The 27444-nt window shown below is 44.0% G+C and overlaps 1 protein-coding gene across 1 annotated transcript in view; it reads left to right on the forward strand.

Moving 5' to 3' along the window:
• LOC120842912 (enteropeptidase-like) overlaps positions 1-21057 on the forward strand; it is a 79202-nt gene extending 58145 nt beyond the window's left edge. Inside the window, exon 6 of the mRNA XM_040214123.1 lies at positions 20794-21057. Within this exon, the coding sequence (XP_040070057.1) occupies positions 20794-21057 (264 nt within the window). The remainder of the gene's footprint in view (positions 1-20793) is intronic.
• The last annotated feature ends 6387 nt before the right edge of the window (positions 21058-27444 follow it).

A 27444-nucleotide genomic window follows, 5' to 3' on the forward strand; every position in this document is an offset into this window, starting at 1 on the left:
GCTGGTATAGGATGTCCCATAATACGACACGCTTGTATGGTTCCGCCCACCTGTATCGTTCCGCCTTATTCCACTATACTGGAGCCGCCTTTTTCGCTTGTATAGGATGTCCCATATTACGGTTACGCTTGTATGAGCCTTTTCCGTCATCTTTCCATCATCAATATTTTCCAACAGGGATACTTTGGTAGTTTGACTTAAACTACCAAAATATTGAAAAACTCCCCTTCTAGAAGTTCACTTCAAGCAGATATGGAGTACGCTGAAGCGCCTAAATACAACATTTGATTAGTTTGTCAATTGAATTGCGCAGCATCTCACTGACAGATCAGCCCAGTTTATGTTATTGTTTCCTTTTTTCTATCAAGAACACACCTGATCAGTTCCTTGCACACCAATCACAAACGGGGTTCGGGAACTACAACCACAACATTTGCTGATGCTGGAAAGCTTCAGCAGGTGCTGTGAACAGATACGTTTGGCGTGGTTTTGTTAACACAATGTTAGTTCACTGAACGTGTATACTCACCATTGTACGTGATGTGAGTAGTGACTTTAATATAGTGACATTAACTACTATATTAAATAGCCAACTACTAAAAAGCAGGGTTGGGCAGAAATACTCAAAAATGTATTTGGAAATACAAATACTGGGATACTTTAAAATAGAAGCTAAAATACTGATACTGAAATATATCTGTAAAAGTGTATCGCGATACGTATCGGAAATACATTCTAAATAGTGGCAAAAAGTATTTGGAAATACAAATACAGGAATACATTTTAGGGAGGCCAGAAATACAAATACAGGAATACATTTTAGGGAGGCCAGAAATACAAATACAGAAATACTGATACTGCAATACATTTTTCAAATTTATTTGAGGCCAAATTAGATGAAGCTTGGAGTTGGAAGTGGAAGTATCCTGAAATTACTTTCCCGTAGGCTTGGCGCTTTGCCTTGAAGGTAGTGATTTCGGACGACGAGGTGTCTTCAGTGGGCTCAGAAAAACGTTCCATCAAGGACTGACCGTGGTCCCTTCCCTGACATCCTGTCTGTCTGACGAGGGATGCGAAACGACTTCGACCTCTAAATAAATTCTCTGTCATCCTAACTCCAATCACCACGCCTCTGTTAAATAAGGACACCCCTATCAACATTTATCACATGACGTCACGGTGGAATACACTAGTATTCTTTATCTGTAGGTGTGGCCTTGAACATGGGACTTTAACACGCTGCTGTATCAAAGGACAATACATACTTTCGTTGTCGGTTACCTCGTTGAAGATCGTGCAGGGTTTTCGAGAATGGTGGACGACCTGAAGCATCCTGGAACACATGTCTTATCTTCTGTTACGGTTGAAAAAACAATACGGTGGCATCTCTGTTGTGAAGATCCTTCCTGCTGACCCTCCGCCACCACGCATGGATTGTAGTCATCAAGTTTCGCCTAGCATCATCCAAATAGAGACCTCGTGGATTGCGACCTGATATTGCCGGCAGAGGTGAGCTCTCCGAGAAACAGCGCGCTCGAGACGAGTCGCAGGTGTACGAAGTCTGGGTCGGCACAGCGAAGCCACGTCTGACCTCTTTCCTAGGTTTCGGATCACCAGAGCAGCGGGTGACTTTCACGTCGGCTGATGACGTACCCTTGAGCCGTGCAATATTATGGGCGCAGCCGCAGACGCATTCGAATATCTGTTGAACTTCACTGCGCGAGTTATCCTACTATTTTAAGTCAACCACCGCCAGGCTCGTGCTGCAACGGACTGTGACTTAGCTTTGCCGGTGGGGTGTACTGTGTACGCTAAGGCAAGAGAGACGGTTAGCAGCGGGCTTTGGATGCCCGTAAACAATGACTCAAGAAACCCTACCTAAGGACCTGCGGCGCAAGATGCTCTGACTCCACTCCTGGCACGCCACCTGGTTCGAGTCCCCGACCGCACAACAGTTCTCAGAAGAGAAAAGAGCACGCATAGAAGAATAGTTTGGAGAATCGTAAGGAACCTTCGTCAGCATGATACCGATACCCCAGCATCTCCTTGTCCCTGGTGCCCTCAAAAGTAAAAAAAAAAAAAAAAAAGCGTTCGGATTTTTTTTTTTTTTGTGGGGGGGGGGGGGGAGTATTTTTAAAGAAATGTAACGAAATACATTTCACCCTGATTGTATCGTGATACAAAGAAATATTCAAAATGTATTTCGATACAGAAATACAGATACTGCTGAAAAAAATGTATCGCGATACAGAAATACAGATACGAAATGTCCTGAAATACTATCGCGATACATTTGTATCGCGATACTGCCCAACCCTGCTAAAAAGGAAAGGCAAAATAACTACTGTAAAATATTTATTTTTCGCGGGCTCAATATTTCGCGATTTAGGTCAAAGTTGGAGTTTTGGAATAATTCGCAAATTCTAATTTTCGCGACGCGCTGGGATCGCAATATAGATTTTATGGTTTTACATTTTGCCGGAATTGTTCACGGGACCTATTTTCCGGAATTGTAGGCGATTCGCGAACTTTGCGAGAATTAGGTTCTCACGAAAATAAAGTCGTTTACAGTATTTTAAAGTGAAGAAACTGCCTTGATTCGCTTCGTCCTGAGCGGTGCTACGCAGAGAAGCATGGATGAAGAAAGAATAAACAATTAAAACAGGGACAACACAACCACATCTTTAATGAAAGATGTGGTTGTGTTGTCCCTGTTTTAATTGTTTATTCTTTCTTCATCCATGACTTTAACCAACACGCTCTTCTACCAAGCAGAGAAGCAATAACATGTATTTTATGAGCCGTTTGTGTGGATATCGTTTTAGGGACTGCGCCGCATTGTTATTAGTTGTACCAATGTTTTTAAGTAAGAGATATCGTCCACGAATTTCAAAACACTGTGTCCCCTTTGACAGACTCCCGAGGAGAAGACCAATAAATTGGAACCTTAATAAGCGCAGAGGTGGTCACCGAAAAAATGATTACCTTCAATATGTAGGCTATATAAGGTTCTAGAGCAGACAACGGAACTGTGAATGAGCTGTTCTGTGCGTCATGTGGTTTGTGTTTGTGTACGTTTCTAATGTAGCTTTGTGAGATGTATTTAATAGTGCCTTCAATCGAAAATAAAAAAAAAATTCTGTAACCGTTTTTTAATGCACAAATGGCGTCTTGAGTGTGAAGGGATGGTATTTTTGGTATATCTAAAATATTTTTTGATTCATATTTATAATGTATTTTGAATACTTTACGCGCGTATTTCGAATGCGGCCAAAATAATACAGAATAAATACAAAATGAACATTCGTATTCAATATATTTCAACTTCGTTTGAAGTACGGTCTCTTTTTGCTAAGGGGTATTCAACAATCGTCGCCCATGGGTGGTCTTCGCGCGTTCCTTTTGACAACGTCAACCAGTTTTGAGAAGGAAAGCTTAAAAGAAATAGTTCCTGAGATTACACCGCGATAAACATACTTCTGCCTCTGTAGAATTATTTGTTTGTTCGGCTCCGCTTCATTTGTGAATCATGTTTGTGTGAAATGCTCGACATTTTAACTCAATATTGTTTTGTGACCACAATAATCAGCCCGCACTCTCATTGTGTCACTAAGAAAAACTTGCAGTTATTCACTGAAAGCACGCGCTAAGGAAGGAGTTAGCATCAAAGATTAGTTGTAGCTTTTTTCGCTCGCACTTGTCATGAAACGAAGTATCATAACGTCTTGTTATGTCCAGAAGTGCGCCTTGCTTACGATAGAAATGGTAACGTTCTTGTACGTTCAGTTATATTCTACACTGTTCTGCACGAATAAAACTACGAGCTTTTTTTTTCTAAAATACTGTAGAACAGCTCCCAATTAGAAATACCAGAAGCATGCTTACCTGAAAAAAATTCTTACTTCCTCTTGTTTATGGTTTATTACTATCAAAGGATATATCTGCAGACTCACCCTTAGCGAAAACTAGGTTACTTTAAGTATACTTTACGGTCTTTCAAGATACTCATTCCCAAGAAGAATACTAAAATTGTCCTTAAAGGATGCTAGCCAGAAGTAGGCTTGTGCTATTAGTGTCCTTTCTTAGTATGCTAAAAGTAAGTACTGTAATAGTATACTTTTAGTAAACTAGCTAAGACCTAAGTAGCTTCTATGTTCATGCGAAGCGTCTTACTAGTAGCCTGTCCTAGGTATCTTTTAGTGCACTAGAAGAACGTTATGGAAGTAACCTGGAAGTATCTTGTAAGTATTCGTGCAGTGACTTATCAGTTGCCTCTCTAAGGTTTCTTTTAGTGAACGAAAAGTTTACTATGGAAGTGCGCTGAAAGGATAATCGGAGCCTGCACCAAGCATGCTTAGCTGCGCTCACCAGGAAATGAGGACAACATTGGGCTTCGTCGCTGTGTCTGTGTCATGAAATGGCGTCAGCAGCTCGCGTTGTTGCGAGCGCTGTGGCGTTTCAGTGCTGCACGTGAGCCCCCTGATCAAGTTCTCAGCGTTCCGGTGGCAGGCGTGACCGACTACGTCTGCGATTGCACCGTCCCAGAATGAGTGTAGTGACCATTATACGCTGCGCACACGCTGTGGACGCGTAGCTTCCCGGCGTGGCGATCAAGAAATGAGCCGCCTGGAAACGACAACAATAGTTGCGTTGACGCAGTGGTTACCCCTCACAAGAGCGCAAGAAAAACTGTGAAAGGTACGTTCAGTTGGTATCTTCAGGAATGTGAAAGGTAGCCACTGCAGTCTCAGCGTAGTTGTTGTCGTTTCCAGTTCGCTCTGGTTACACGGACGAGGCGAGCAGCCTGCAACAGCGAGTGAGATACGCTATCTACCGTTTGATCACCCAGCTTCGGGAGGCTGATATCAGATCGGGGTCACCAATGCGGACGCACGCGTCTTCACTACAGGTTGCCCCCCCCCCCCCCCCCCCTTTTTTTTTCGGAAAAAAAAATCTTGTTGACTAAAATAACCCGCAAAAGTCAGGAGCTTGTCGGATGGAGTCCGAACGCGTACAAAGAAAGCGATTGCTTGGTGCCAATCAACAAATATGCGAGCATGACGGACTACGTCTGTGATTCCATCGTTTAATCATCAGTGCTACGTGTGATTGGCCCCACCAACATCGACGACCAATCTGCTGTCGTCGATAGTTCTCAGTCGGATTATAAAGCAGTGCAGTTCGTGTAGTGGTGCACCGGGTCGCAAAATCGATGCTCCTGAGTTTTGTCGACGCAGAAAAAACAACCTCTATCGTGTCTGCGTCTGAGAGCTCCGCGTGGTTTCATTGCAGTGTTAAAATTCGAATGATTTGGGGTCTGTTGCTGTCTTGACGCGCTTGAGTTCTTGGTATTTCTATCAGTCGTGAGCGTGACCGACCACGTTTGCAAATACGTCGCTTTTTAGACTTAAGCTAGGTGGCGCAACCTACCGCCCGTTACAAAGTGCGTTGCAAAGTGCCGCAGTAGTATCCATACCCATTCAATCATCGAGATGGCGCCGGCTTTATCAGCCGTCAGTTTGGTTGTCTTTAAAGGAACACTGACACCCCCAAAAAAATTTTTTTTATTTTTTGCCAGGCGCTTCATTATGGTGTCGGAGGACTACCCAATTAATATTTTGCAACAGAGTAGCGTACTTTTTTTTAATAAAGTAAAAAAGACGCAACTGCTCGAAACCGAAACCGAAACCCGACGGAGGTCGGAGAAGTGGAGAGAAGAGAGTGAGTGGCGGAAGTCGCGTGGTTACACCCGACCGGGCGTTTTTTTTTTTTTTCTCCTTTCCGTAGCAGACGACACGACATGCGGCGTGCGATGCGGCGTGCGGGAAAGAACTGCTCGCCGTGCGATTCTTTTGCAGTTATGTTTGTTCCGCTCGTTGTTCTGTACTCCAAGATGAGTTGTTTTGTACATTGAGGAGTTGGAGATGAGTAGTGAGTGCCCGTGGTGAATTTCCATGATCGGCTCCGAAAAGAATACACCCAAGATGTTGCGTGAAGAGCTGGCTCACATGTCCTGCATCCGAAAAAAAAGTGGCATTGCGCGACAGAGTTTCCGAAAGATCAACGGGATCCGGACCAATGGCTGGCTGCAATTCCTGTAGAACATATACGGGCACCTCGGAAAGCGGACGCTACCTGATTTATATGCTCCTCGCATTTTGTGGAAAGTGATTACATTGAGTTCGCAGGCGTCAAAACGGAAATCCCATACCATTTAATTCAGCGAAGTATCGTCCACAACATTTGTTTGTTATTTTTTTTTGTTTGTTTGTTTCTTCAGTGATGATTGTAAAAAAAAAAAAGATATGTAAACATCGGAAAATGTTTGAAAAAAAAAAATAGAGTTTCACGGGGGATCGAACCCGGTCCTACCGCGTGAGAAGCGGACGTCTTTCACACAGCTATTAGTGGATCTCTTCTCAAGTGGATCTCTTTCCTTAGTAATGATTCAGCCGGTAAGTTGGAAAGTTTGCTGTCGATTTTTCTCTAGCAAAAGCACTCCCGGGTCGAAGTCGGGAAGCACCACGCTTTGGGGACATTCGCACCTAGTAAAGACATCGTACGCGTGCATATTCAACTCGAAGTAGACACGTCGTGCTTGACGTTTGCGCGAGCGATGTCTTCAGCCACGAGAAGGGAGCGACGGCTCGGCGACGTTTTCGTGCAGATCGGCTTGGTGGCCGGGCGTGTCGTACGGGATGAATACCAATTCTTTTGATCAGTCCCAAATTTCTCTTTTAACGGTAGACAGAATTCGCCGGTACCGCGAACGACAGTTCTGAAATAGAGGTCCCACGCCCGTCGTCCGCTACCATCGCCGTCCCCGCGAGTCCCACGATACGCGAAACGACGAACGCACAGAATGCTTCCGGTTGTCTGTGGAACTTTTTTTTTTTCAATCAACCTATTTACAGCTTTTTAGAAGCCACAAAAAATGGGTTTCATATTTTTTTTTCTATTTTTAATATTGAGTGTCTGCCTTCAGTGACCCACGACTTTGATTAAATTTGGGGGTCGCATCGATACCTTAGAAAACGGCCCGTGACCGCGGAAAAGAGAGTGAGCGAGACTCGAACCAGCCAATTCTTGATCGGCGGTTTTCGGGCGGAAAGAAACCGAATTTCGAGCCGCAAATTCTGTTCTGGGTAGTTGAGCTCTCATATGTCACGTACAACTAAAAACCTCGGCTAGCATAAATACCCTGTCAGTGTCCCTTTAAATAAACCAGGGGGGTTATGCTCGATAAATGTTTCGTTTCTCCTAAAAAGAAACGGAAGTGACGGAAATGACGATATCGCGTCTGATTGGTTTGACGCTCAAATGACGAAAGTTTCCTCTTTCGTCATGTGAGCCTCTAGCAAATCAGACGCAATAGGGAGTTTTAGAATAGCGCACGCTAAAGCTTGGCGTGCGCAAAGAATAGCGTCGTCGCCTCTGCGCATGCTCCGAACGCAAACCAGGTTTTGCGCTTTGCGTGCGCAATTTTAGCGTGCGCTATTTCTCGGAAATAGCGTGCGTACGCAAAAAATCTGCGCTTCTCCAAGGAGGATTCGTGATGAGAAGTTGGCTCAATCCAAGACGAGCACAGTTAAAAAAATGGCGGCTTCCAGGATTATGTTGGCGGCTGCTTTGGCGGCGTCGTGAGTGCGACGTCGGCGGCATCCTCGCGACTGCAATTTTCAATACGGGACGACAGCGATCGGTTTGGCAGCGATCACCGGCAACTTGATGCTTGCGACGCGCGAACATTTCACGGCGAAGGAACGATGTGCGAAGGTCAGTACACGAGACCTCTCTTGCCGAGGCGACGCAAGCGGACACGACCGGTCAACCGCTCGCGTCGCGTTCTCATGTTTAAACAAATTAAAATGCTACTCTGGACCAAAAAATAGTTTATTTTCTAAAGTTACATCATTTCGTGTGTGAAATGAAAATTTTTACTGTATCTTGGTGGCGTCGCAAGCGCCAGATGTTTGGGGTTTTGCGTCCCGGCGGAGAAACGCTATTCTAAAACTCTCTCGCGTCGCGTGTGCTAATACAAGCGCTAAATTTAGCGCTTGCGTGCGCTAAAATTGCGTACGTTATTCTAAAACTCCCTAATATCGTTACTTCCATCACTTCCGTTTCTTTTTAGGAGAAATGAAACATTTGTCGAACATAGCCCCCCAGTTTTCATTATGAACGTTCGATGATATTACTTCGAAATCTTTAGCATTCAGAAGTGGGATTACCGCTGAGCCTTCCCGGAAAAGGGGTGGCTGCGACAGCCACGTTCAAACCGACGAACGTGAGTCTTCTTCACGGGCGGTGGTGCGCGTCCATTGTTTCCGCCACCGAGGAGAGGCCGTTCAGTGTTCCCGTTGACTCGACGAGAAAGCACAGCCATGGCCGAGGACCGTGAGCTCGTACGGACCTTAGCGTCGCAACCAAGCTTCGCATCGGTGACCGCGATGCCGGACGGACTTGACGGCGTCCATTCCCGCCTTCTCTGACTCGTCGTCGGCAGCGAGCGCCATGAGGAAGTGCGCGGGACTGGGAGGCGCATATCAACACGGTGGCGGCGCAGCGCAGTCCGGATGGAGCGATGGAATAACGCTCGCTGTTGCGTCATCGAAAGTGAGCGGGACGGTTTGAATGGCATCCAACGACCGGGAAGCGACTGGAAACTTGGCCGAAATGGGCTGAAGAACTACAGATGGTGTTCCCCGATGACGTCGATTCGCACTCTACGAGATGATGCTCCGGCGGACACAGAGCGGGGTGAGTCCGTTGCTGATTATTTTTTCGACAAGAGCTTCTTCTGCTCGAAGTGTGACGTCAAGGAAATGAGTTTACAATGGCGCAGCTTATAAATGCGGAATTTCGGAACATGAACCACGCTGTAATCCGGCGGCTTCAACAGTGACGTTCGCAACGTCTTTCGAAATTTTGCAAAAACTTGCTGATTTTTTTTTTTTTGGGGGGAAATCACTCGTTGCAGAAGAAGCAGTCCACAAGAAAAAAAAAAGACACTGTGGAGGACAAGCCTCTCAAAAAGCTTTGCCAGGAGCTGAAAGGTCACAGGGTATGTATAAAAACATTTTTGTGAGAAAGTGTTAGCTTTATGGAGAGCATATCAGTATTCATATAATTTTGCCATTTTGGTACTTGGTTAGATATATTTTAATCAATGTCATTATTGCTTTTTCAAGTGTACTTATCAATTATTCATTCGTGCAAACTGCAAGCTGTTCAGAACACTGAATTGGAGACTGTAGATATACTGCTTCAGTAACCTTTGCACTGTGAGGGCAGATGACATGATGTTATTTTCCTCAGCATTAGAAAAAGTTGGTGGGCAACGGGAATGCAACTTTGCGGGTTTGTCAGAGGTCACTTCTGGGAAGCAGTTGCTTAGGACTTCCAATGTTATACTTTGTTTTACAACGCTGATAATCTATCATTACTGCTTATATTTGCTGTTTATAGCTCAGTGCATCTTCTGGGAATCCTGAGGACGTTGCATTACAAGCTCGAGGGCCTGTCTTCGCTGTACCTGCCCTGGCCTCTGCTGAAGAGGCCTCTGCTAGGTCCAAGGAGGCCCGGATAAAGGAGGGCGAGACCAGGGCCAGCGAGCCTCAGACCGGGGCCGAAGCCAGGGCTAATAAGGTCAAAGCCAGGGCCAACGAGGCCGAAGCCAGGGCAGGGCCACCGAGGCTGAAGCCAGCATGGAGCAGGTTGAGACCAGGACGGACCTGACTAAGGGACGCTGAGGTTAGGGCGGCCGAGGCCGGAGCACAGGAGGTTGAGGCTGTAACGTAGTGTCCTCTGCTTCCGGATGTAAGGTGAAACAGTATAACCTATTTGTCCAGGCCTAACTGCTCGATGTCGCAAATTCGCAACCTAAAAGATTTTTTGCTTAGAAGTTCATTTGCACCAAAAATAACTTTAGTGGTCGATTACATATACACATTTGCAGGTACGTCCCCTGGGCGCCGCCATCTTCCTAGCTGGAGAGCGCGTGAGCTGCGCCATAACCTAATTACGATATGCCTTGAGACGGCGTTGTAGGCAGATTATGGCGCGGCCCACAGTGCACCTAAGTACTTTCCAGCAAGCAAGATGGCGGCGCCCATAGGCCGTACTTACAAACATGCATACAAAGCAAAAAAAAATTAAGTTTAAAACATTTTTTTATCTACACTTTGCTTTAATTCCCTGCGTTGAAGGGTCAACAAGCTTCTTCGTATCCCGAAATGAGTACTACAGCTGGTACCATTCTTTGTGATTCCGTAAGTCTTTTTTTAGTTAAACTGAATGCTGATACAGGAAAGACTTTTTCAAAATCAGGGTAGGCAATATCTGTGATGGTAAAGTACTGAATTGTGATGTGAAAGCTGACCCTGCTTGGGTTTGGAGTTTGGCTGTCTCTATTTTACACATAGTGTCAATTTTCATGCCTCAATTTGCTGTTCTGCTTAGAGGAATAGCATGTGCATTGCTCTTTAAGTTACAGCTGTACATAGGTGAAATGAGGGAGCTCGTAGTATAATATAGAGTGGCAGCAGCATTCTTACTCGATTTGGGAGCTGTTTGCGAAGCGGTGTGTTGACAGTGAGTGCCCGTGTCGAAAGCAGTGAAATATGCACAAAAATACTGAATGTGCACTAGAAGAGAAATTTTGAAAATAAAAGTGACAGTCACTGAACTGAGCTGACTAAGGTCAGGGAATGAGGTTTGAGGGGTATTGGGGTGCGAAGCAGTCTGAAGGGAGAGCAATATTTCTAGTGCAAGTTAAAGGGCTCGGATAATTCCACGAATGGTTTCTTTATGGTTAGTATACACATGTCTAGCATGGGATTTCAGGCTTGGATTTCACAGCTTCATGCTTTCCCACCGTTCATATTAAAAGTTTGAAGTCTAGGAGCAAGTTTGGTGCAGTGTTTGCTTTAATCGTGTGCACTTTCAAATTTCCTTAATGTTAAACCAGGTGTCAGATGTGTGTAACTTCAAAGGGCCTGTGATTTCAGTGCTGACTGTTGTTAACCAGTAATTTTCTCCTAATTTGATGCTTCCTACCGTCAGGTGTGCCACCCCTTGCTGCGTCTATGAAGACTCGTGGAGTGGCAGGCCTTGTGGTTCAAGAGGAAGTTGTGGAGTATATGGTATGTAACAATTTTTTTTCTTCACATCGCAGTTAAAGGTGTGAATCTTTTATCTTGTCTTTTTCCTAACTGTAATGGCTCATTCACACCAAATCTTGACGCTGGGCGTCAAAATTTGATCAGATTATTTTTATGCTCGAACCACAATCGCAGACTTTTGACGCTGGGCATCAGAAGTCTGTGGAATATCCTGTGGTAAGCGAATCCATCAAAGACTTTTTGGCCTTTTTTTTTTCTTTTTTGCTGGAGAAAACTTTTTAATTAGAGCAAAAGGGAGGAATTGTATTGCCATATGTCACACCAGGGAATGTCAGCTTATGTGCAGCAAGAAAATGAATTTCGGCGACGTGAGAAAGTCTCGTGCAAGGCTCTGTCACGCGCCTCTTCAGCTTGCAATGGCCTTGCCGCTTGCCTCCCTTATCTTGCTCGGCCTTTTTCTGTCGCCAGCTACAGCCGGTTTGCGAGAGCGCACCGCCTTTTGGTGCCAGGGTAGGTAGCTTTTAAAAAAGGTCTATTGCATCCTTTGTGATATAGCAGACATTCACAGATCATTTTAAATCTCGCTTAGCAGACAATACATCAATGTCTTTTTTGTTGTGTTTTCGTCAGTGATTGACACTTCATGGCAGGCAAAACCAACACAATTTAGACGAACTTGAGGTTTTAGCACGGATTTTCCATGTCACCTAAAAGGAGTCAGTGTGAAGCGTGGAGTGAACACGAGTGTCATGTCAGCCTTCACTGCCCATTAGGTGAGAACATGAGTCGCATCTGAACGATGATGCTTCACTAATTATTAATCTTAAATCTGTGCTCTGCTCGGTCCTCATTTTGGTCACAGAAAATCCAGTGCATTGACTTCCCAAACTCTTCTTTTTCTCGCACTGACAGGCAACATATTTGAAAACAGTTTTTTAGCTCCTTCACTCTCGCCAAGACGAAAATCAGACCCCGTGCTGTGGACAGCTTTCGTTCGGTGCTCGCATATTTCTTGATTGTCACTGAGCAATTAGCATAGGTAACCACTCAAAATAATGCATGGTGTTTGTTAAAAGCTGACCTCCTAACTTCCTCCGCCGACGCGAACTGGCACGGCACGGTTGTACTAGGGAAACTGATTTCCCAGATACATCATATGGGAACGTCAGGGAGTAGTAAGCCTCAACATTATAACTTACAGTGCGACTCGGACAAAGACAGACGGAGGAGAAAACACAGGACAAGCGCTGAACTAGCAACTGATTCTATTGAAAAGAAAATACATATGATGCTGCTGCTGCTCGTGCAGGCATGCCCCTCCGTAGCCCTGGCGCTTCTTCTTTCACTCAACTCTATACCAGCCGAGTTAGCCAAGATCCAAAAAGCCGATCTCGCTCTTCATCAAAGTCACTGTGGGCTGGCTCACTCACAAGGATCCGTTTTGTGTTACGTAGTATGTCTCCATCATTTCTCGGGGTAGTTTGTGGTTGCGTCGTAACATCACTGTCGTGTTGTTAAAAAAGGCTTGGCATCCGCAATCCCGGCAATGCATTGTGAAATGTGTGTGAGCGGTTCCTTTCATAGAACTGTGGTGTTTTCGTAGTCTTATGTTGAGGCAACGCCCAGTTTGTCCTATGTAGGCACGCCCGCAGGAAAACGGGATCTTGTAGACCGCACCTTATATGCAGGCGACAAACTGCATTCCGCGTTTGATGCTGCAGCGGCTGAGATGTAGGATTGTCATTTCTTGCACGTTTGTTGACTGTGGAGCACACAGAGCTCAGCTTGTGGCGGGCGGAAAAAACAACATTCACATTCTATCTCGAAGCGACTTTCTTGATTCTGTGGGAAAGGCGGTGGATGTACGATATGACTGAAGTTTTCGTTTTCCCTTTCTGCTCGAGGTCACATTGCTCGATCCCTGGATCTGTTTTAAGGTATTTCACGATTTTTTCGCAAGTTGAAGTTATGACCGAATTAGGATACCCCGAATCCTTGAACCGTTGAATTTTGGAAATGAAGCTGGAACTCAATTTGTGGATGTATGTGCTTGTTAAAGCTGTCCTCAGACAGGAAAATGCGATGCCTTGTGTGAATGGGAATGTTGTTTTTTCCGCCCACCAGAAGCTCAGCTCTGTGTGCTCGACAGTCAACAAACGTGCGAGAAGTGACGATTCTACATCTCAGCCGCTGCAGCATCAAACATGGAATGCAGTTTGTCGCCTGCATAAAAGGTGTGGTCTACAAGATCCCGTTTTCCTGCCGCCGTGCCTACATAGGACAAACTGGGCGTTGCCTCAACATAAGACTACGAAAGCACCACAGTTCTATGAAAGGAACCGCTCGCGCACATCTCAAAATGCATTGCCAGGATTGCGGATGCCAACCCCTTTTGAACAACACAACAGTGATGTTCCGACACAACCACAAACTACCCCGAGAAATGATGCAGACGTACCACATAACACAAACCGGATCCTTGTGTGTGAGCCAGCCCACAGTGACTTTGATGAAGAGCGAGATCGGCTTTTTGGATCTCAGATAACTCGGCTGGTATTGTGTTGAGTGAAAGAAGCGCCAGGGCCATGGAGGGGCATGCCTACACGAGCAGCAGCAGCATCATATGTATTTCCTTTTCAATCGAATCAGTTGCTCGTTAAGCGCTTGGCCTGTGTTTTCTCCTCTGTCTGTCTTTGTCCTAGTTGCACTGTAAGTTATAATGCACTCTACCAACTCGCCGAATTATTTGTCCATTCTGCTAAGCCTGAACAGTTCGGTCTTTTTTTGGTGAACAAATTCAGTCGGCAGCAAGACTGCTTTTTAGAAGTGTGAACGAACCATAAGTTCTAGCAAAACATGTGCCTATTAGAGAGGTTCAACTATTAGAACCATAGCTATACTTACTGCCCTTATAATGTGAGGCCTAAGTGTCCACATTCCACCAGGATGTGTGAAGAGGTAGGCATTTGAATCTATGGAAGAAGCTTAGCAATGTTAAGACATAGAAATGTAATGGTTCTTTAAACATTGCTAACTGTATTGTTGGTTTCATTTCTGAATTGTTTCCTGTTGTCTCTGTTTCTGTCGTGTCCTTAAATCTCAGTGATTTGCTTTGTTCGTGGTTTGCAAAGTTTCAGCAGACCCTTCCTTTTTTTTAAAAGGTTCTTTTTTTTAATTAGATCCTGTATATGGCCTGTTCATGCAGGCTTACGCCATCCCAACAATGTCAGGACTGCTTTCTGCTGATCATTTTCATAACCTAAATATAATTCTGTTAGAACCCAGGGAGCACTTTTTGAAACTGAGATATATACCTCATTGCCTCTATGCACGCCTTATGAATTCTGGGAACTGGATGGAAATAGTGTATTAGGTTCACCACTATCTTTCGATGATTTTCCGAGTGATGCTGCCACACTGCACAAATGCGGCCAGCGGAAGTTCTCATTCAGCCACTTTAGCGCGCACAGCATTCAATCGGTTGAGGCGTTTTTAAAGCTGGAGGATATAGTGGTGCCTCGATTATATGACTTTCAGTAGACTGCGCGAGAACATTGGATAATCCAAAAAACAACAATTAAGGTGCTCAGCCTTATATGACAAAGGTATGCAGAACTTCCAAATTGCCTTTAAGCTGATAATCTGCTGGAATCTGAAGATGCTAGAACCCTCATGCAACTATGAGTGTAACCTAGAAATTGTGTAATAGAGGTGCCAGTCAATCTTTGTTATCACATTGGAACTTCAAAAGAAATCAGTAAGTTTCTGCTGACTCGTCCAGTCGTGCATGAACCGGGGACGTATAATTGGTGTTTTACAGTATCCACTGTGGGACACATTTCATGCTTGATCGCATAATGTGTAGAAGTTTCTTACAAATTTCTGGGCGTTGCCTTTAAGGACTAGCATTTTCAAAATAAAAAACAAACAAACAGGAAACTGCTTTAATAAACGACGCAGATCAAGCCTGGAATGTGCTCGACAGCGGATGTTTTCTTCAGCTTCGATAATACTTCCCCAGTCGACTGCTGCACGCTGCAAGATTGCCAATTCAGAACTTCCGGAGGCTGCAATCACAGAGTGGAGAAGCGTAATTATAGTTGGAGGCACATATACTACAGTCCATGTGCATGTTCTCTTAAAGGGACACTTGCATGGCTGTTGGGGATATAGCTAACAGTAATCAATAATATTGATTACTATTAGCCTTGGCACACTCGCAACTGTTGTTTATTTGGAAAGACAATTTACTATATAGGCCCCTTCGTCCAGCCTATAGTCATCATCACTTCGCGCAAAGCATTTTTGTTCAATAGTGCGATTGATGCCTCACTTACACACTCTTTTCCTTTTTCCTAAATATCATATTCCTCATGCAGTTCTCTGCTTGTTTTGTCATTGTATCTGGCAAGAATCTTAACATCGTGCAACACCAAGGAACAGGGGCATCTACTGCAGTGAATGGCGAGGTGGCCAGACAGGCTAGCTCGCGTGGCAGTCACGTGCTCACGGGCAGGTTCATTCATGCATGCCCATTTGGCCAATATACACTGCTCCTCACAATAGTGGTTTCTGATACACAATGTCTAAGGCACACTCCACAAATTTATTCTTGTGTTTTATGCTGCAAGGCTCAGACGGCTGCTCTGGGCTGTTGATTCTGTGGCAGAGCCGAGCCATCTTATTGGATGCCAAGGACACCACAGGAATGCGGTAGCGCTGACCGACTTCCCTTAATTTTGTGAAACTGAGGGTATGGTATCACAACTGGTCTTACATTGGACCTCTCACGAGTGGGTTTGTTTATGGAGAAGCAAGGCTACCTGCAGATGTGTATAATTCAGGTCGCCAAAAGCCTATTAAAAGTTGAGGCATAAACAAACCTGCTCGTGAGAGGCCCAATGTGAGACCAGATGTGGTACCATACTTACACAGTGTAAGTATGGTACCACATCTAGTCTGAGTGTAACACTCCGTGTCACACAATTCAAGGAAACCGGTCAGCGGTACCTCATTACTGTTATGTCTTCGGCACACAATAAGATGGCTTGTCTCTGCCACAGAATCAACAGGCCCAAGCCGCCGTCTTAGCCTTGCAGCATAAAACACAAGGATAAAATTGCTGGATGTGTCTTGGGCGTTGTGTATCAGATACCAATATTGTGAGGGGCAGTGTATATGGGCCAGATGTGTGAATGACCCCGCCCGTGAGCACGTGGCTGCCACGCGAGCCAGCCTGTCTGGCTCGCCTGGCAGCAGATGCCTCTGTTCCCCGATATTGCATTATGTTAAGATTCTCGCAGATACAATGACAGAAGAAGCAGAGAACTGCATGAAGCATATGAAATTTGGGAAAAACGAAAAGAGCGTGTAAGTGAGGCATCAATCGCCCTATTAAACAAAAATGCTTTGCGCCGAAGTGATGACGACTAGGCTGACCAGTGGATCCTATATAGTAAATATTCAAACTAGCCTTATTACTCTCTTTACTATTAGCTAGCTCTCTTCATCAAACACTTCCCTACCACTAGCATGTCACAGCCATTCGTGGACATGCGCTCATCTGTAAGGCATTCATATGGATTTAATGACCGTATTTGGTTCTATTTTTATGTTTCAGATAACCTTTGGAGATATTGCGCTTCCTGAAGTGCAGTTGAAGCATGTCGACATGAAGCAGCCATCCATTTACGTTCAGGAACTCGCGGTCATGGTATTTGGAACTGAGGCCCTGACAAACTGCTGCCTTACTGGGTCGGCAATGAAGGGAAAGCTTCCTAAAAAGGGAGTTAAGGACTTGATAGGTGAGTAAATTGCCGTAAAGAAGAAATGGCAAGGCACTATTGCAATCAAACTTAACAGGAACAAATACTAAGTCTACTCTTGACATATATTGGACTTAAATCTTGGACAGAAGCTCACCGGTCAAAAGCTCACCACGTGAAAATTTCATGTTGGTCTTAACACGAGCGCAGACAACTTAGGTGCATGCGTGCGACACTAAAACACAACAATGAATTAAATCTGATAGGCACATAGTTTGTTGATTAGAGTGGAAACAAGTTTATCGATTGGTTAGAAGCAAATGCAGTCCCGTACAGGCTGCCTCTAGCAGTCTTGGTAGATCTCGGTGTACCTGGAACCTCTTGCAAATATTTTCCAGACTTGTGGCATACCTTGAATCAACCCAGATTGATCTTATCAGCTTCAGCTCCACTCAGTTTGGTGACCTAAATTTTGGTCCCGAATCGTTGCTTCTGTGCCTCTTATGGCTTACCTGTCGACACTGTTGCATGAGATAGGGTACCACTTCTTCTAAAAATAGTGCAATGTCCATTGCGTCCGCACTTTGGCCCGATCGTGTTTCACACAAGTAGCAAAAAAAAAAAGAAGGGGGGAGGGGGTAAGCTATTGTCTGGGTCTGCGAAAAAAACGGGTGAGCTTTTATTCGGTGCGCTTCTGTCCGGTGAGCTTTTGTCTGGTCACCATTGGACTTGTGTCTCTGTACTCATGGATGTTTTTTTTTTTTTGCTTATGTTGGAAGTATTTGTCTTTTTGTGTCATTACGTCTCGCGCTACACCTCTGGTTTCCAATAATGTGCCCGAGTTCTAGCATACATTAATTTTTGCCTAGATTATAATTCACTTTGATGTTCCTTCTGCTTAATTTTGATCGTCGATGTATATCAGCGATTAAACTTGGCGAAACTTCAGTATTGTTTACTTTTGTGTACAATTTTCTGAAGACAGCTGACTGTTTACCCCAGCTTTAGGCTGCTAAATCTTTCAAAACCTTCAGCTTGTTCAGTTGTTTTTAAAGTAATTGTTAGGTACAGTATGGCCTCAGTTTGGGGGGGGGGGGGTTACATCAATCAGTAAACCCTGAATTATATTATAAAATAGATGACAGAATCAAAATTAAAAAATGTGGCCATCTGTGTGTTTAAAACTATTGTCTAGCCTATGCTGTCTTCGACTTTCTAGCCAAATATCCTGAGGCACTGGTTCTCGAACAGGGTTCCTAATACAGTATACTGAGGGTTCTCTCAGCACCTGAATTTCCTCAATCGTTCCTACACCATTGTCATACACTCGATTGCAACAATGCCAAGAGTGGAAGGAGCTCCTCGGCTAACAATAACAATAAATTTTTGTTCGCTGATGTCAGAAAGTTTGAGAGTCCCTGTCACGAAGAATGTTATGTTTGCAGGCTTTTAAAGGGGTTATGAAATAGTCTTCAGATTTCGGCGCAGTAAGTGCAGCAGTATCTCACCATCGCATGTGCAGTGGAGATCAGAAAACAATTTTTTCCAAGGTGCATTAGTCTTATTTAAAAAATTAAATAGACTTAAGCTTGGGGGGCCCCTCAACCTTTAGAGTACTTTCCAGGTCACGTGCGTGTGACATGAATTGGGGGCCAAATGAGTGAATGACAACTTTTATAAAAACCTTAGCTTCAAATTGGGCAGATACCTGCTCAACTCGCAAACTCAACCACTATTGGCGCCAAGCCAGTAGTCCCTGTGGCCACCATAAGCTGCATGATGAAAAATGGACCTTTTTTTTTTCTTTCTGATTACGCAGTGCACTCGCGACATTTTGAGGGATCATGGTGTGTTTTCTCGTACTTGTGATAGGGTAAAAGAAATAAAAGTAACGAGCTCCAGACTGTTTCCACGGTAAACTTGTTTCATGATCCCTTTAATGCATTGCAAATTGACGAAATGCCTTGTTTTACATTATTTCACAGCAGCAATATTTCACAGTTGCCGATAAACATAGTCATTGGTCCCCGTGCTCAATATATTTAGATGATTAACTTTTTGTTGTTGGTTTCTCTTTGTGAAATTTTTCTAGAATTATGTGAGCCTGAAGTATAATTAAGTAGTATTAAGTAAATATGGAGTCTTAAGGCAAGTTTCTTAATTGTCTATTGTCTTCTCTTTTCAGCTTTTGTTATTGCCAAATTCCCTGGGAAAACTCGGAAGTCCCTGAAAGAATACCTGCAAAGGAAGTGCAGCAATGCTTCCCACACTCAAAAGAAAGCCTCCAACACACAAAAACAAAACTATAGAATGAAAAAAAAAATTAGCTTTAATTTTTATTTATTTTGCGCATTGGCTTTTTTTCCTCTTAAATCTGATTAGTGATTAATATTTTAGATTTTATTTAACAAGCGCATTAACTTTTTTCATTCATGTTACTTCAGTCATGTAGGTGATGTTACTTCAGTCATGGTAGATGATAAATATTGTAGGTTTCATATTAACAAGTGCAATACTATTTTTATTCGTTTTTCTTCAGCATGATAGTTTGTAATTATTTTTTTCTTCGAATAAGAGCTTGTTTATAAAGCTTTAAGTGCATCTGTGATATTTGTAAACCACTAAAAGTACTACGTTTTTTGTTCCATCGTAAGTGTGTTTGTTGTAAGGAACATGTGTTCATTCTATTGAAAAAAATGTTTGTTTAATAGAAAATTCTTACTTTAATTTGTCATCACTTTGAACTCGTCTACAATAAAGCCTGTAACATAATGCATTTCAGTTTCGATAACTGCAAACCACTGCAATTACTAAATCAATATAATTTTCTACTTTTCCTATCTGAAATTGGTCAGGAATAAATTGGTGAAATGCTTTAAAGGTTCTATTAAGTGTACCCCCGATTACATTTGAAAGCCTGCTTCCAAGTTTAATCCGGGGTACAATTTATAGTACCAAAGGCCTGCCTAAAAGCATACTAAAATTCTGCTCAGAAGTATGCTAGAAGAAGTATCCTAAAAGGATGGCGAAATGTTACTTCTGAAGTGCGTAAGAAGTGTACTGAAATGCCTCTACAGGTATGCTGAGAAGTATCCTAAAAGGATAGCGAAATGTTACTTTTGAAGTGTGTAAGAAGTATACTAAAATGCCTCTTACAGGTACGCTTAGAAGTATACTAAAAGTATGGCGAAATGCTACTTTCGAAGTGCGTCAGAGGTATACTAAAAACCGGCCAATTTAGAGCATCAAGCATACTTTTGGAAGTTCAAATAAAGTATACTCTAAGAGCCCCGGTTTTTCGCTAAGGGCAACATTGGTGAAAAGGCAAACAGCGCGCAGAAAACGGGGACTAGAGGAAGTGCAGACAGGACTCTAGTCCCCGTTTTCTGCGCGCTGTTTGCCTTTTCGTCAGTATGAACCAACTAACCGACATCGCCACCCTTATTCAGCATTAGTGCAGCTTAGTATGCATCAATATCGTAAAGGTTGAGTTGCAGTGCTCGGTCTACGAATATCAAGGCTGGTCAACATATTGAAAGTTTATGTGAATAACGGCGGATATGTGCTGCTCTTACAATAGGAAAATTGAGAGATATAACCTTGTCCGACCTTTGTGGTCAACAAGAAAATTTCTCAAATACATGCTTTCAATTTACGAGCAACACCTTGATGTCTGTTCTTTTGTTCGTTCTGGGTATTTTTGTCTCTCACAGCAGAACGTTGGAGTCATTAACGCTCATGAGCTACAACCTGAAAACCTGCAAAACGCTGCAAACATTAGCAGTATTACTGCTAGTAAATCACGCTGAGAATCGTGTTATGTTTCATAAACACACCTTTTCAAATCTTTCTGCTTAGTACAAAAAATTAAATTGAGTCTAATATTTCCTTATGCTCTATTTTAGGGAGACAGCGGAGGACCTTTGATGTACGAAGATAACGGTCGGTGGACTCTTATTGGTGTGGTTTCTGACGGGCCAGATGACTGCTTTCACCCGGAGAGACCTTCGCTCTTTGTGAAGGTCTCGCACTTTGTGGACTCGCTTATTTTGAAATTTATGCAACCTGCAAGTCAGAGTGGCAAAAATGCCACGTGTGCTACGGAGAGTGCCCGTAAAGAGTGTGTAACGAGGTTCTATCAGTTCTACAACCAGTCTGTAGAACCATAAGACTTCCTGAAGGCATCTACCTTCTATCAGTTCTACAACATGTCTATAGAACTATAAGACATCCTGAAGGATAACCTTCGAGTTAATAAAAAATTTTAAGAAAGACTGTTTACGCCTGTGTACAGTTTTATTTGCCTACATTTGTTATCTTACTTGCTTCTTTCAAATATGCGGTATTGCTCTCGATGAAAACTGGTAATGAAAATATGGTGAGTGAACAGGGGAGCTCGTGGAAGTGGCCTCTACTCCCAAGCAGCACGTTGTGAATGGGCCATCGCTGGCAAGTGTACTATGGCCAACCAGATTTTCGATGGCCCAAGCTTGGCCAAAGTGCTCGGCAATAGCAGTGTTTTCGTCCTCGTCTGGTGACTTGCCATTCACTTTATGCCAGTCGCTGGCCATTCACTTTAGGCCAGTGACTGGCCATTCACTTTAGGCCAGTGACTGGCCATTCACTTTTGTCCAGTGGCTGGCCATTCACTTTAGGCCAGAGACTGGCCATTCACCTTTGGCCAGTCACTTTCGGCCAGCCACTGGCCATTCACGTTTGGCCAGCCACTAGCCATTGACTTCCGGCCAGTCACTGGCCGAAAGTGGCTACATAGTTATACACTTAATATATAATTTATCACAGACTGCCAGAAAATTTAGGTGTTCCACAGAAGACTGTCAAGAGTTTCGGGAGGTCAAGTTTGAGAACTCAACCCCAGAAACTTTTACATAGTAATGACACGCGAAGCTGCTGCTAGGCTGCTCAACATTTATTGGACTTTTTGAGTACTAAGTCTTACGACGCTGGTTGCGACCACCATTCCAGTCGTCGTGGGTTCAGGGATGATATGTTGTCCCACCATTAAGATCCTCCGGTAGTGCAGCAGTGAAAAAAATAAAAAGAAGTAACTTATAGGTGAAGGGACAGTGCAGCAATAGAGAGTTTTAGTAGATCGTTCCGATACCTCCGATAGCCCCGATAACGATACTATGCATGCGCAAGGGAGGCGGTGGCGGAGTATCGGGTACCGTTATCGGAGTCATGGGAGCGATCTACTAAAACTCTCTACTCTTCAGTTACAATATTTTTGACTTTACACAAGCTTAGTGGCACTAATGGGAAAGTGAAGCCTTGAGTACACAGTAAAAGTTTTTACACACTTAAGGGTGTAAATCAGTTTGTCCCTGGGCTAACACCCTTATGGCGTTCAGGCAAGCACCCTTCATAAAGGGTGCTTGCTAACACCCTTGGTAAAGGGTGCTTGGCATGAAATGGGCACCTGCTGGGGTGGCCCAGTGGATGCTGGGCTACCCCAGCCAATCTGGCGCCGGGAGAGTATCATGCGACGTTTTGGTTATGTGGAGTACAAGGTCACATGACGCTCTCTCGACGCTGGATTGGCTGGTAGCGTCCGCCGCGCTCGGACGAAGGGTGAAATGAAGTATAGACCCCAGTGAACATTTCATTGGAATGTGTCCAATACACATATCAGAACTTGTAAACTGTACAAAAATCATATATGATATTGCATATTCTTATATTATTATTACATGATTTACAGCTTGTCATGTTTACTGAAGACATTTACACTTTTTTCACTTAAAGGGATTGCCACATCACCACATACGAGGCATGTGGTAAAGAAATAATGAGTCACACTAAACACAACTCACTTCATGAAGTAATATAAAAGAGCTCCTCGCAAGCCACATTATAACCCCGTGGGCAATTGGGAAGTGCTACGGCACGCCCCTTTCTCGAACTGTGTGAGCAAGCAGTGGCCCCAAGCATCGCACTGCACGGCTGAACCATTGTGAACATCATGGTCTGCCACAAACGAAGCATGTAAAGCTTTCCTGTTTGGAGATCAAGTGACATGTTTTGTTTGTCTCAGAGGATTGCAGGCAACCCACGCTTCGCTTATCACTTGTCTCCCACGCGCATCTGGCTCAACTCACAAATCGCGCATTGTACCAAACGGTCCAAGAAGACGGAAAGGAAGGACTCCCCTCATTCTCGGATCCTCGTTCGTGCAACCGGAAACAGCCATTGTCCCCCTAGAAGATTAGCCCGTCGCTTAAAGGGATTGTCCGGTCAAAACCGGAAGTACTTAAGTTTTCGCGCGCGTTACGTCGAGGGAGCCTTCATGTAGACAAACAACATTTTTATTTTGATATATGATCTCCCGTTATTAACTAAACATTTCATGAGCGTATGTACGAAACTGCACCCCGAATTTCGCCAGTGTCAATGGCCGACATCCGTAGCTGCTGCGTGACGTCACAAAACGCAAAGGTTTGTCGGATGGTCGGGTTAACAAGCGTTGGTCGATGAATGCCTTGTATTTTGTTTCGAATTATATAGTCTCCTAGGTCAGTGGTTCTCAAATGGGGGTCCGCGAAGGCCTTCTAGGGGTCCGCGAAGCTCTGCCTCATCAATCAAACCCGGCAATATTTTTTTTTTTTTTTTCAGGTTGAAAAGAAATGCTTGTTTTCGGGCGAGTTTTTTTTGTGTGAACGTCAATAAGAGAGGTCTACTTCACACTAGCCCTTAGTTATATCCTTTTATTAAATTATTATTATATTTAACCTATACCTTTCCTTTCCTCTCACCACGAACGGCATCCTCCATTATCTCCGGCGATTTAGAAGGGGTCCACGAAACATCGATGGTTGAGAACCATTGTCCTAGGCTGTACCCTACTGAAATACGGTTGTTTATTTTGCAGTTCCCATGCTTGTGCCAAAAAAGTAACGCCCTTTAGCAGGACATTACTCGAAAACAGCCATAAGCTTCGAGCAAACGTATGCCGTTTCGCGCAAACACAACTGCGACGGCCACCGATCGAATTAGGAGCGCTTGCAAAGCAAAGGATGCAGATTTCGCCTCTGAAGCGGCAACTGTAGGTACACGAAGCGGCATGTGGGTACACATATCGGCGGATCCACTGGATCGGTGATGAGGCTGCGGGTCTTTCCCTCAGCTGCAATGACCGTGTCGAAGACAAGCGGCGAATCGTTCAAATGCATGTCGTCACTTGACTTGGACGAGCTTGGTGAATCGTAGCCACGCTCTATTTGCACATGCGTGTCAAACAGAATTTGGCTGCACGCGTGCTAAATACAACTTCTCGACAACTTCTGGTATCGTTCCCAGATGGTCTAGCTGCTGGTTTCGGTTTCGCTGCATAGAGGAATTGATTGATCCGATTTGGGCGAGGAGTGGATAGACGGAGTTTAATATCGTTGGCACAGCATCACACGTCAGCTTACGAGCCTTCTGTCCGCTTAGAGCTCAGCTCGTAGCTCTCTTCTGTGAGATGATTGCTGCATAAGCGGGATCTCGATCTTGTCGGGAACCCAGTCCCTACGCACGGCGACGATCCATTCTGATCGTCACTGCACGTCTCGCGGAAAAGTGTGGAACGTCATATCTTGGCTCGCATTTGCTGCCTGGTGGTTGTGGCACCGAACCGCGCAACAAAAATCTCACCCAACCACGAAACAAGTCGAGCAGAACAACAAGAACGAACCACGCTGAGGCGTTCACTCGCGGGTAAACGAGGAGACAGAAATTCTCGCTTTGTGTTTTGTGACGTCAGAGCTCCCATGTTGCCACCGAAAACAGCGTTTACGCTATAGTGCGATTGGAGCAGTATAAATTCAATTACTCATGCAGAGGGGCATATAAAATTCAGATATTGCGCGCACGATGCGTCTCGAGGCAATAACAAAGATATTCAATTGTTTTCTCAAATACAAAATTTGACCGGACAATCCCTTTAAAACTCGAACAAAAGTTGCTTTCCCCACCCCCTTCAGCCCTAAGCTGACAGTGTTGTGGAAGCTACGTGCTCCTTGGGCCAGCCAACGTGGGCCAGCCACACGCTCGTCAAGCCACGGGTACTTCGAACGGCTCGGTCGTAACGCGCTAACGCTATTGACACCACCACAACGCTGCCAGCGCCACCAAGGGCAAAGCTGATAACCACGCTTGCCTTGCTACTCCACGAACGCGGGGAATCTTTTCTTTCTGCTTTTGTTTGCGCCGGATATCCCATGACGCATCGCGCTCTCCGTTCGCTTCTCTTCGAGCGCTTGCTCGAGTGCACCGTTTGGAACGAAAAATATAGCCAGTCGCTCAAAATACAAACGTGCGATTATCCTTTACGGTTATTATCCATCATGCTTGACTCACTTCCGAACAAAATTTGAATATTTCAATTTTTCTTTCTGTGCCCCTTAAAGGGATATTTCAACGAAATTTGAAATATTCCCGTCGTGTTCAAAAATAGGTTGAATATGATCCACAATATCCGTAAATGGTAATCGCACGTTTGTATTTTGATCCTGGTGGCTGTATTTTTCGTTATAAACGGCCCACTCTGGCAAGCGCTCGGAGAAGGTACACCTTAGAGCACGTGACATCCAACGCAATCGTGACGTAGGTCGTCTCAAGACGAGCAAAGCTACGGCAAGGCTGACGCCGAGAGGATGGCCTAGTCGTTCCAGCCACCGAAGCGGCTGCTTTTGTACGAATTTTGGGTGACGGGTTAATCTTCTATAATCTTCTAGGGCGACAATGGCGACTTCTGCGACACACAAAAGGGATTTTCGGGAAGAGGGGAGTTCCTCCTTCCCCCATTCTCTCGTCGTGGCCGGAGACGAGACAACCTCCGTCACTAGCTGTCAAGGTTCCTAGACGAGCATTACAAACGAGGCGTTAGCGACATCCACCAAGTGCTCCCTGCTAATCGTTTAATTCGTTTTAAAATTCCTTTTCGAGACTTTTTTAACAAGATATTGGTACGTTCCATGTGATACTGTTCTTTTGAACACATTAAGACCAAAAAATGAGCGCCGAAATTTCGTTGTAGTATCCCTTTAAAGAACACAACTGTGATGATGATTTAATGAATGATGATGATGAAACAATTTTGACTAAAGAGAGTGACGACAAGGGTATACTGAAAGAATCACTAACAATGATGAAACCTAGAAATCTATTAGTGCCTTCCTTGTGTTTTGCCATTGAGTGGAAGAAGTTTCTTGGCCGATATTTTTGTTAGAAACAGGTGTGATGCGTCCGTCTGTTTTTTTTTTAAATCTTGATGTTGTGCGTATTTTTTATTTCCTAGGTTGAAGGCTTAAGGCATTTCCTGTTGTTTGTTCAACCACATTTACCCAAATGTTTGTAGGTTGCTTTTTTATGTTTACTGTCCTTGGGTGTGTCAGGGGTTGTGAACAGTAAAACGCTGTAAGGACCAGGAAGGAATTCCCTTTTAAAGTGGTGGCAAGCAGAAGAGAAATTGTAAAGACTGACTTCATGTCTTCTCCTGCGTTTTCTTTTTTGGGTCGCCTATTCATTTTTTCCCATTAATAATCAGCTGTGTTTGATACTTCTCTGCGTTTGTGTCATCCTTCAGAGAACCCGTCTTTAATAAATTATGTGTTTAGCCTGTTTAGCTAGCTTGCACCCTCCTTTTTGTTTTTGACCATTAATAAATGACTGTAGGATTCAACTGCAAGCAGGGTGTTAATGCATACTAATAAATAGCAGCATACTTTTATTGACTAGTGGTGATGATTGGACTAGTTAGTAGCCAATTATTGAAAAGAAAAATATGAAGAATATGGGAACAGAGGATATGAACACAACACAGCGCTGTGTTGATCTACTCCTTCTTGTCCGTGCCATTCACATTCCATGTTTTTAATAAAACATTTATTAATAATTTTCTGCTTGGTATCATCTGTATAGGGGTTCACTGGAACGACCCATCTGCTATTGCATTCACTTTAGGGCAGCTCCCCCTTCCTGATGGTGCCATCGTTCAGGAAGTGCAAGGCGGGTGTCACTCTCACTCTTGTGGTTCAGTTCCCCAGGTTCCCGTAGGTTTCAAGCTGCTAGCCAAACTGAGTCAGGCCTTCCAGCCCTGCAGGAAATGTCAATTCCACTCTTTTAGACGTAGACACCCACATTTTGCGTGTACGTGAAAGAAGCTCTAAGTGAGAGGAAACAAAACGATTGGCCTTTTTTTAATGCATCCTTTTCTTTTGCTGAGAACATACATAAACGTTACACGCTATTGTACATTCAGTGGTGCGGCTTAATTTAGGAAGAGCGCTTTTTTTCATATAACTTTTATATAAACAAAAAAACTCAATATAATGGGTCGGGCATAAATGGTTGCTATGAACTGCCCTATACATTTACACATTACCTGATATCATCAAAAGAGTAGAGTAGCCTAGGGCTGCACTGCACCAATTACGTCTTTGTAACCAATTAATAGTTGGCATTTATTTGTTTATTACTATTGGCTATTATTCTTTGACAGAAAGAATAACCGGGCGAGTTGGTACGGTGGTAGTCTTTGAACTCCATCAAATATT

Source organism: Ixodes scapularis, unplaced genomic scaffold (genome assembly GCF_016920785.2).
Source record: "Ixodes scapularis isolate PalLabHiFi unplaced genomic scaffold, ASM1692078v2 PGA_scaffold1__304_contigs__length_218370807, whole genome shotgun sequence".
Lineage (NCBI taxonomy): Eukaryota > Metazoa > Arthropoda > Arachnida > Ixodida > Ixodidae > Ixodes > Ixodes scapularis.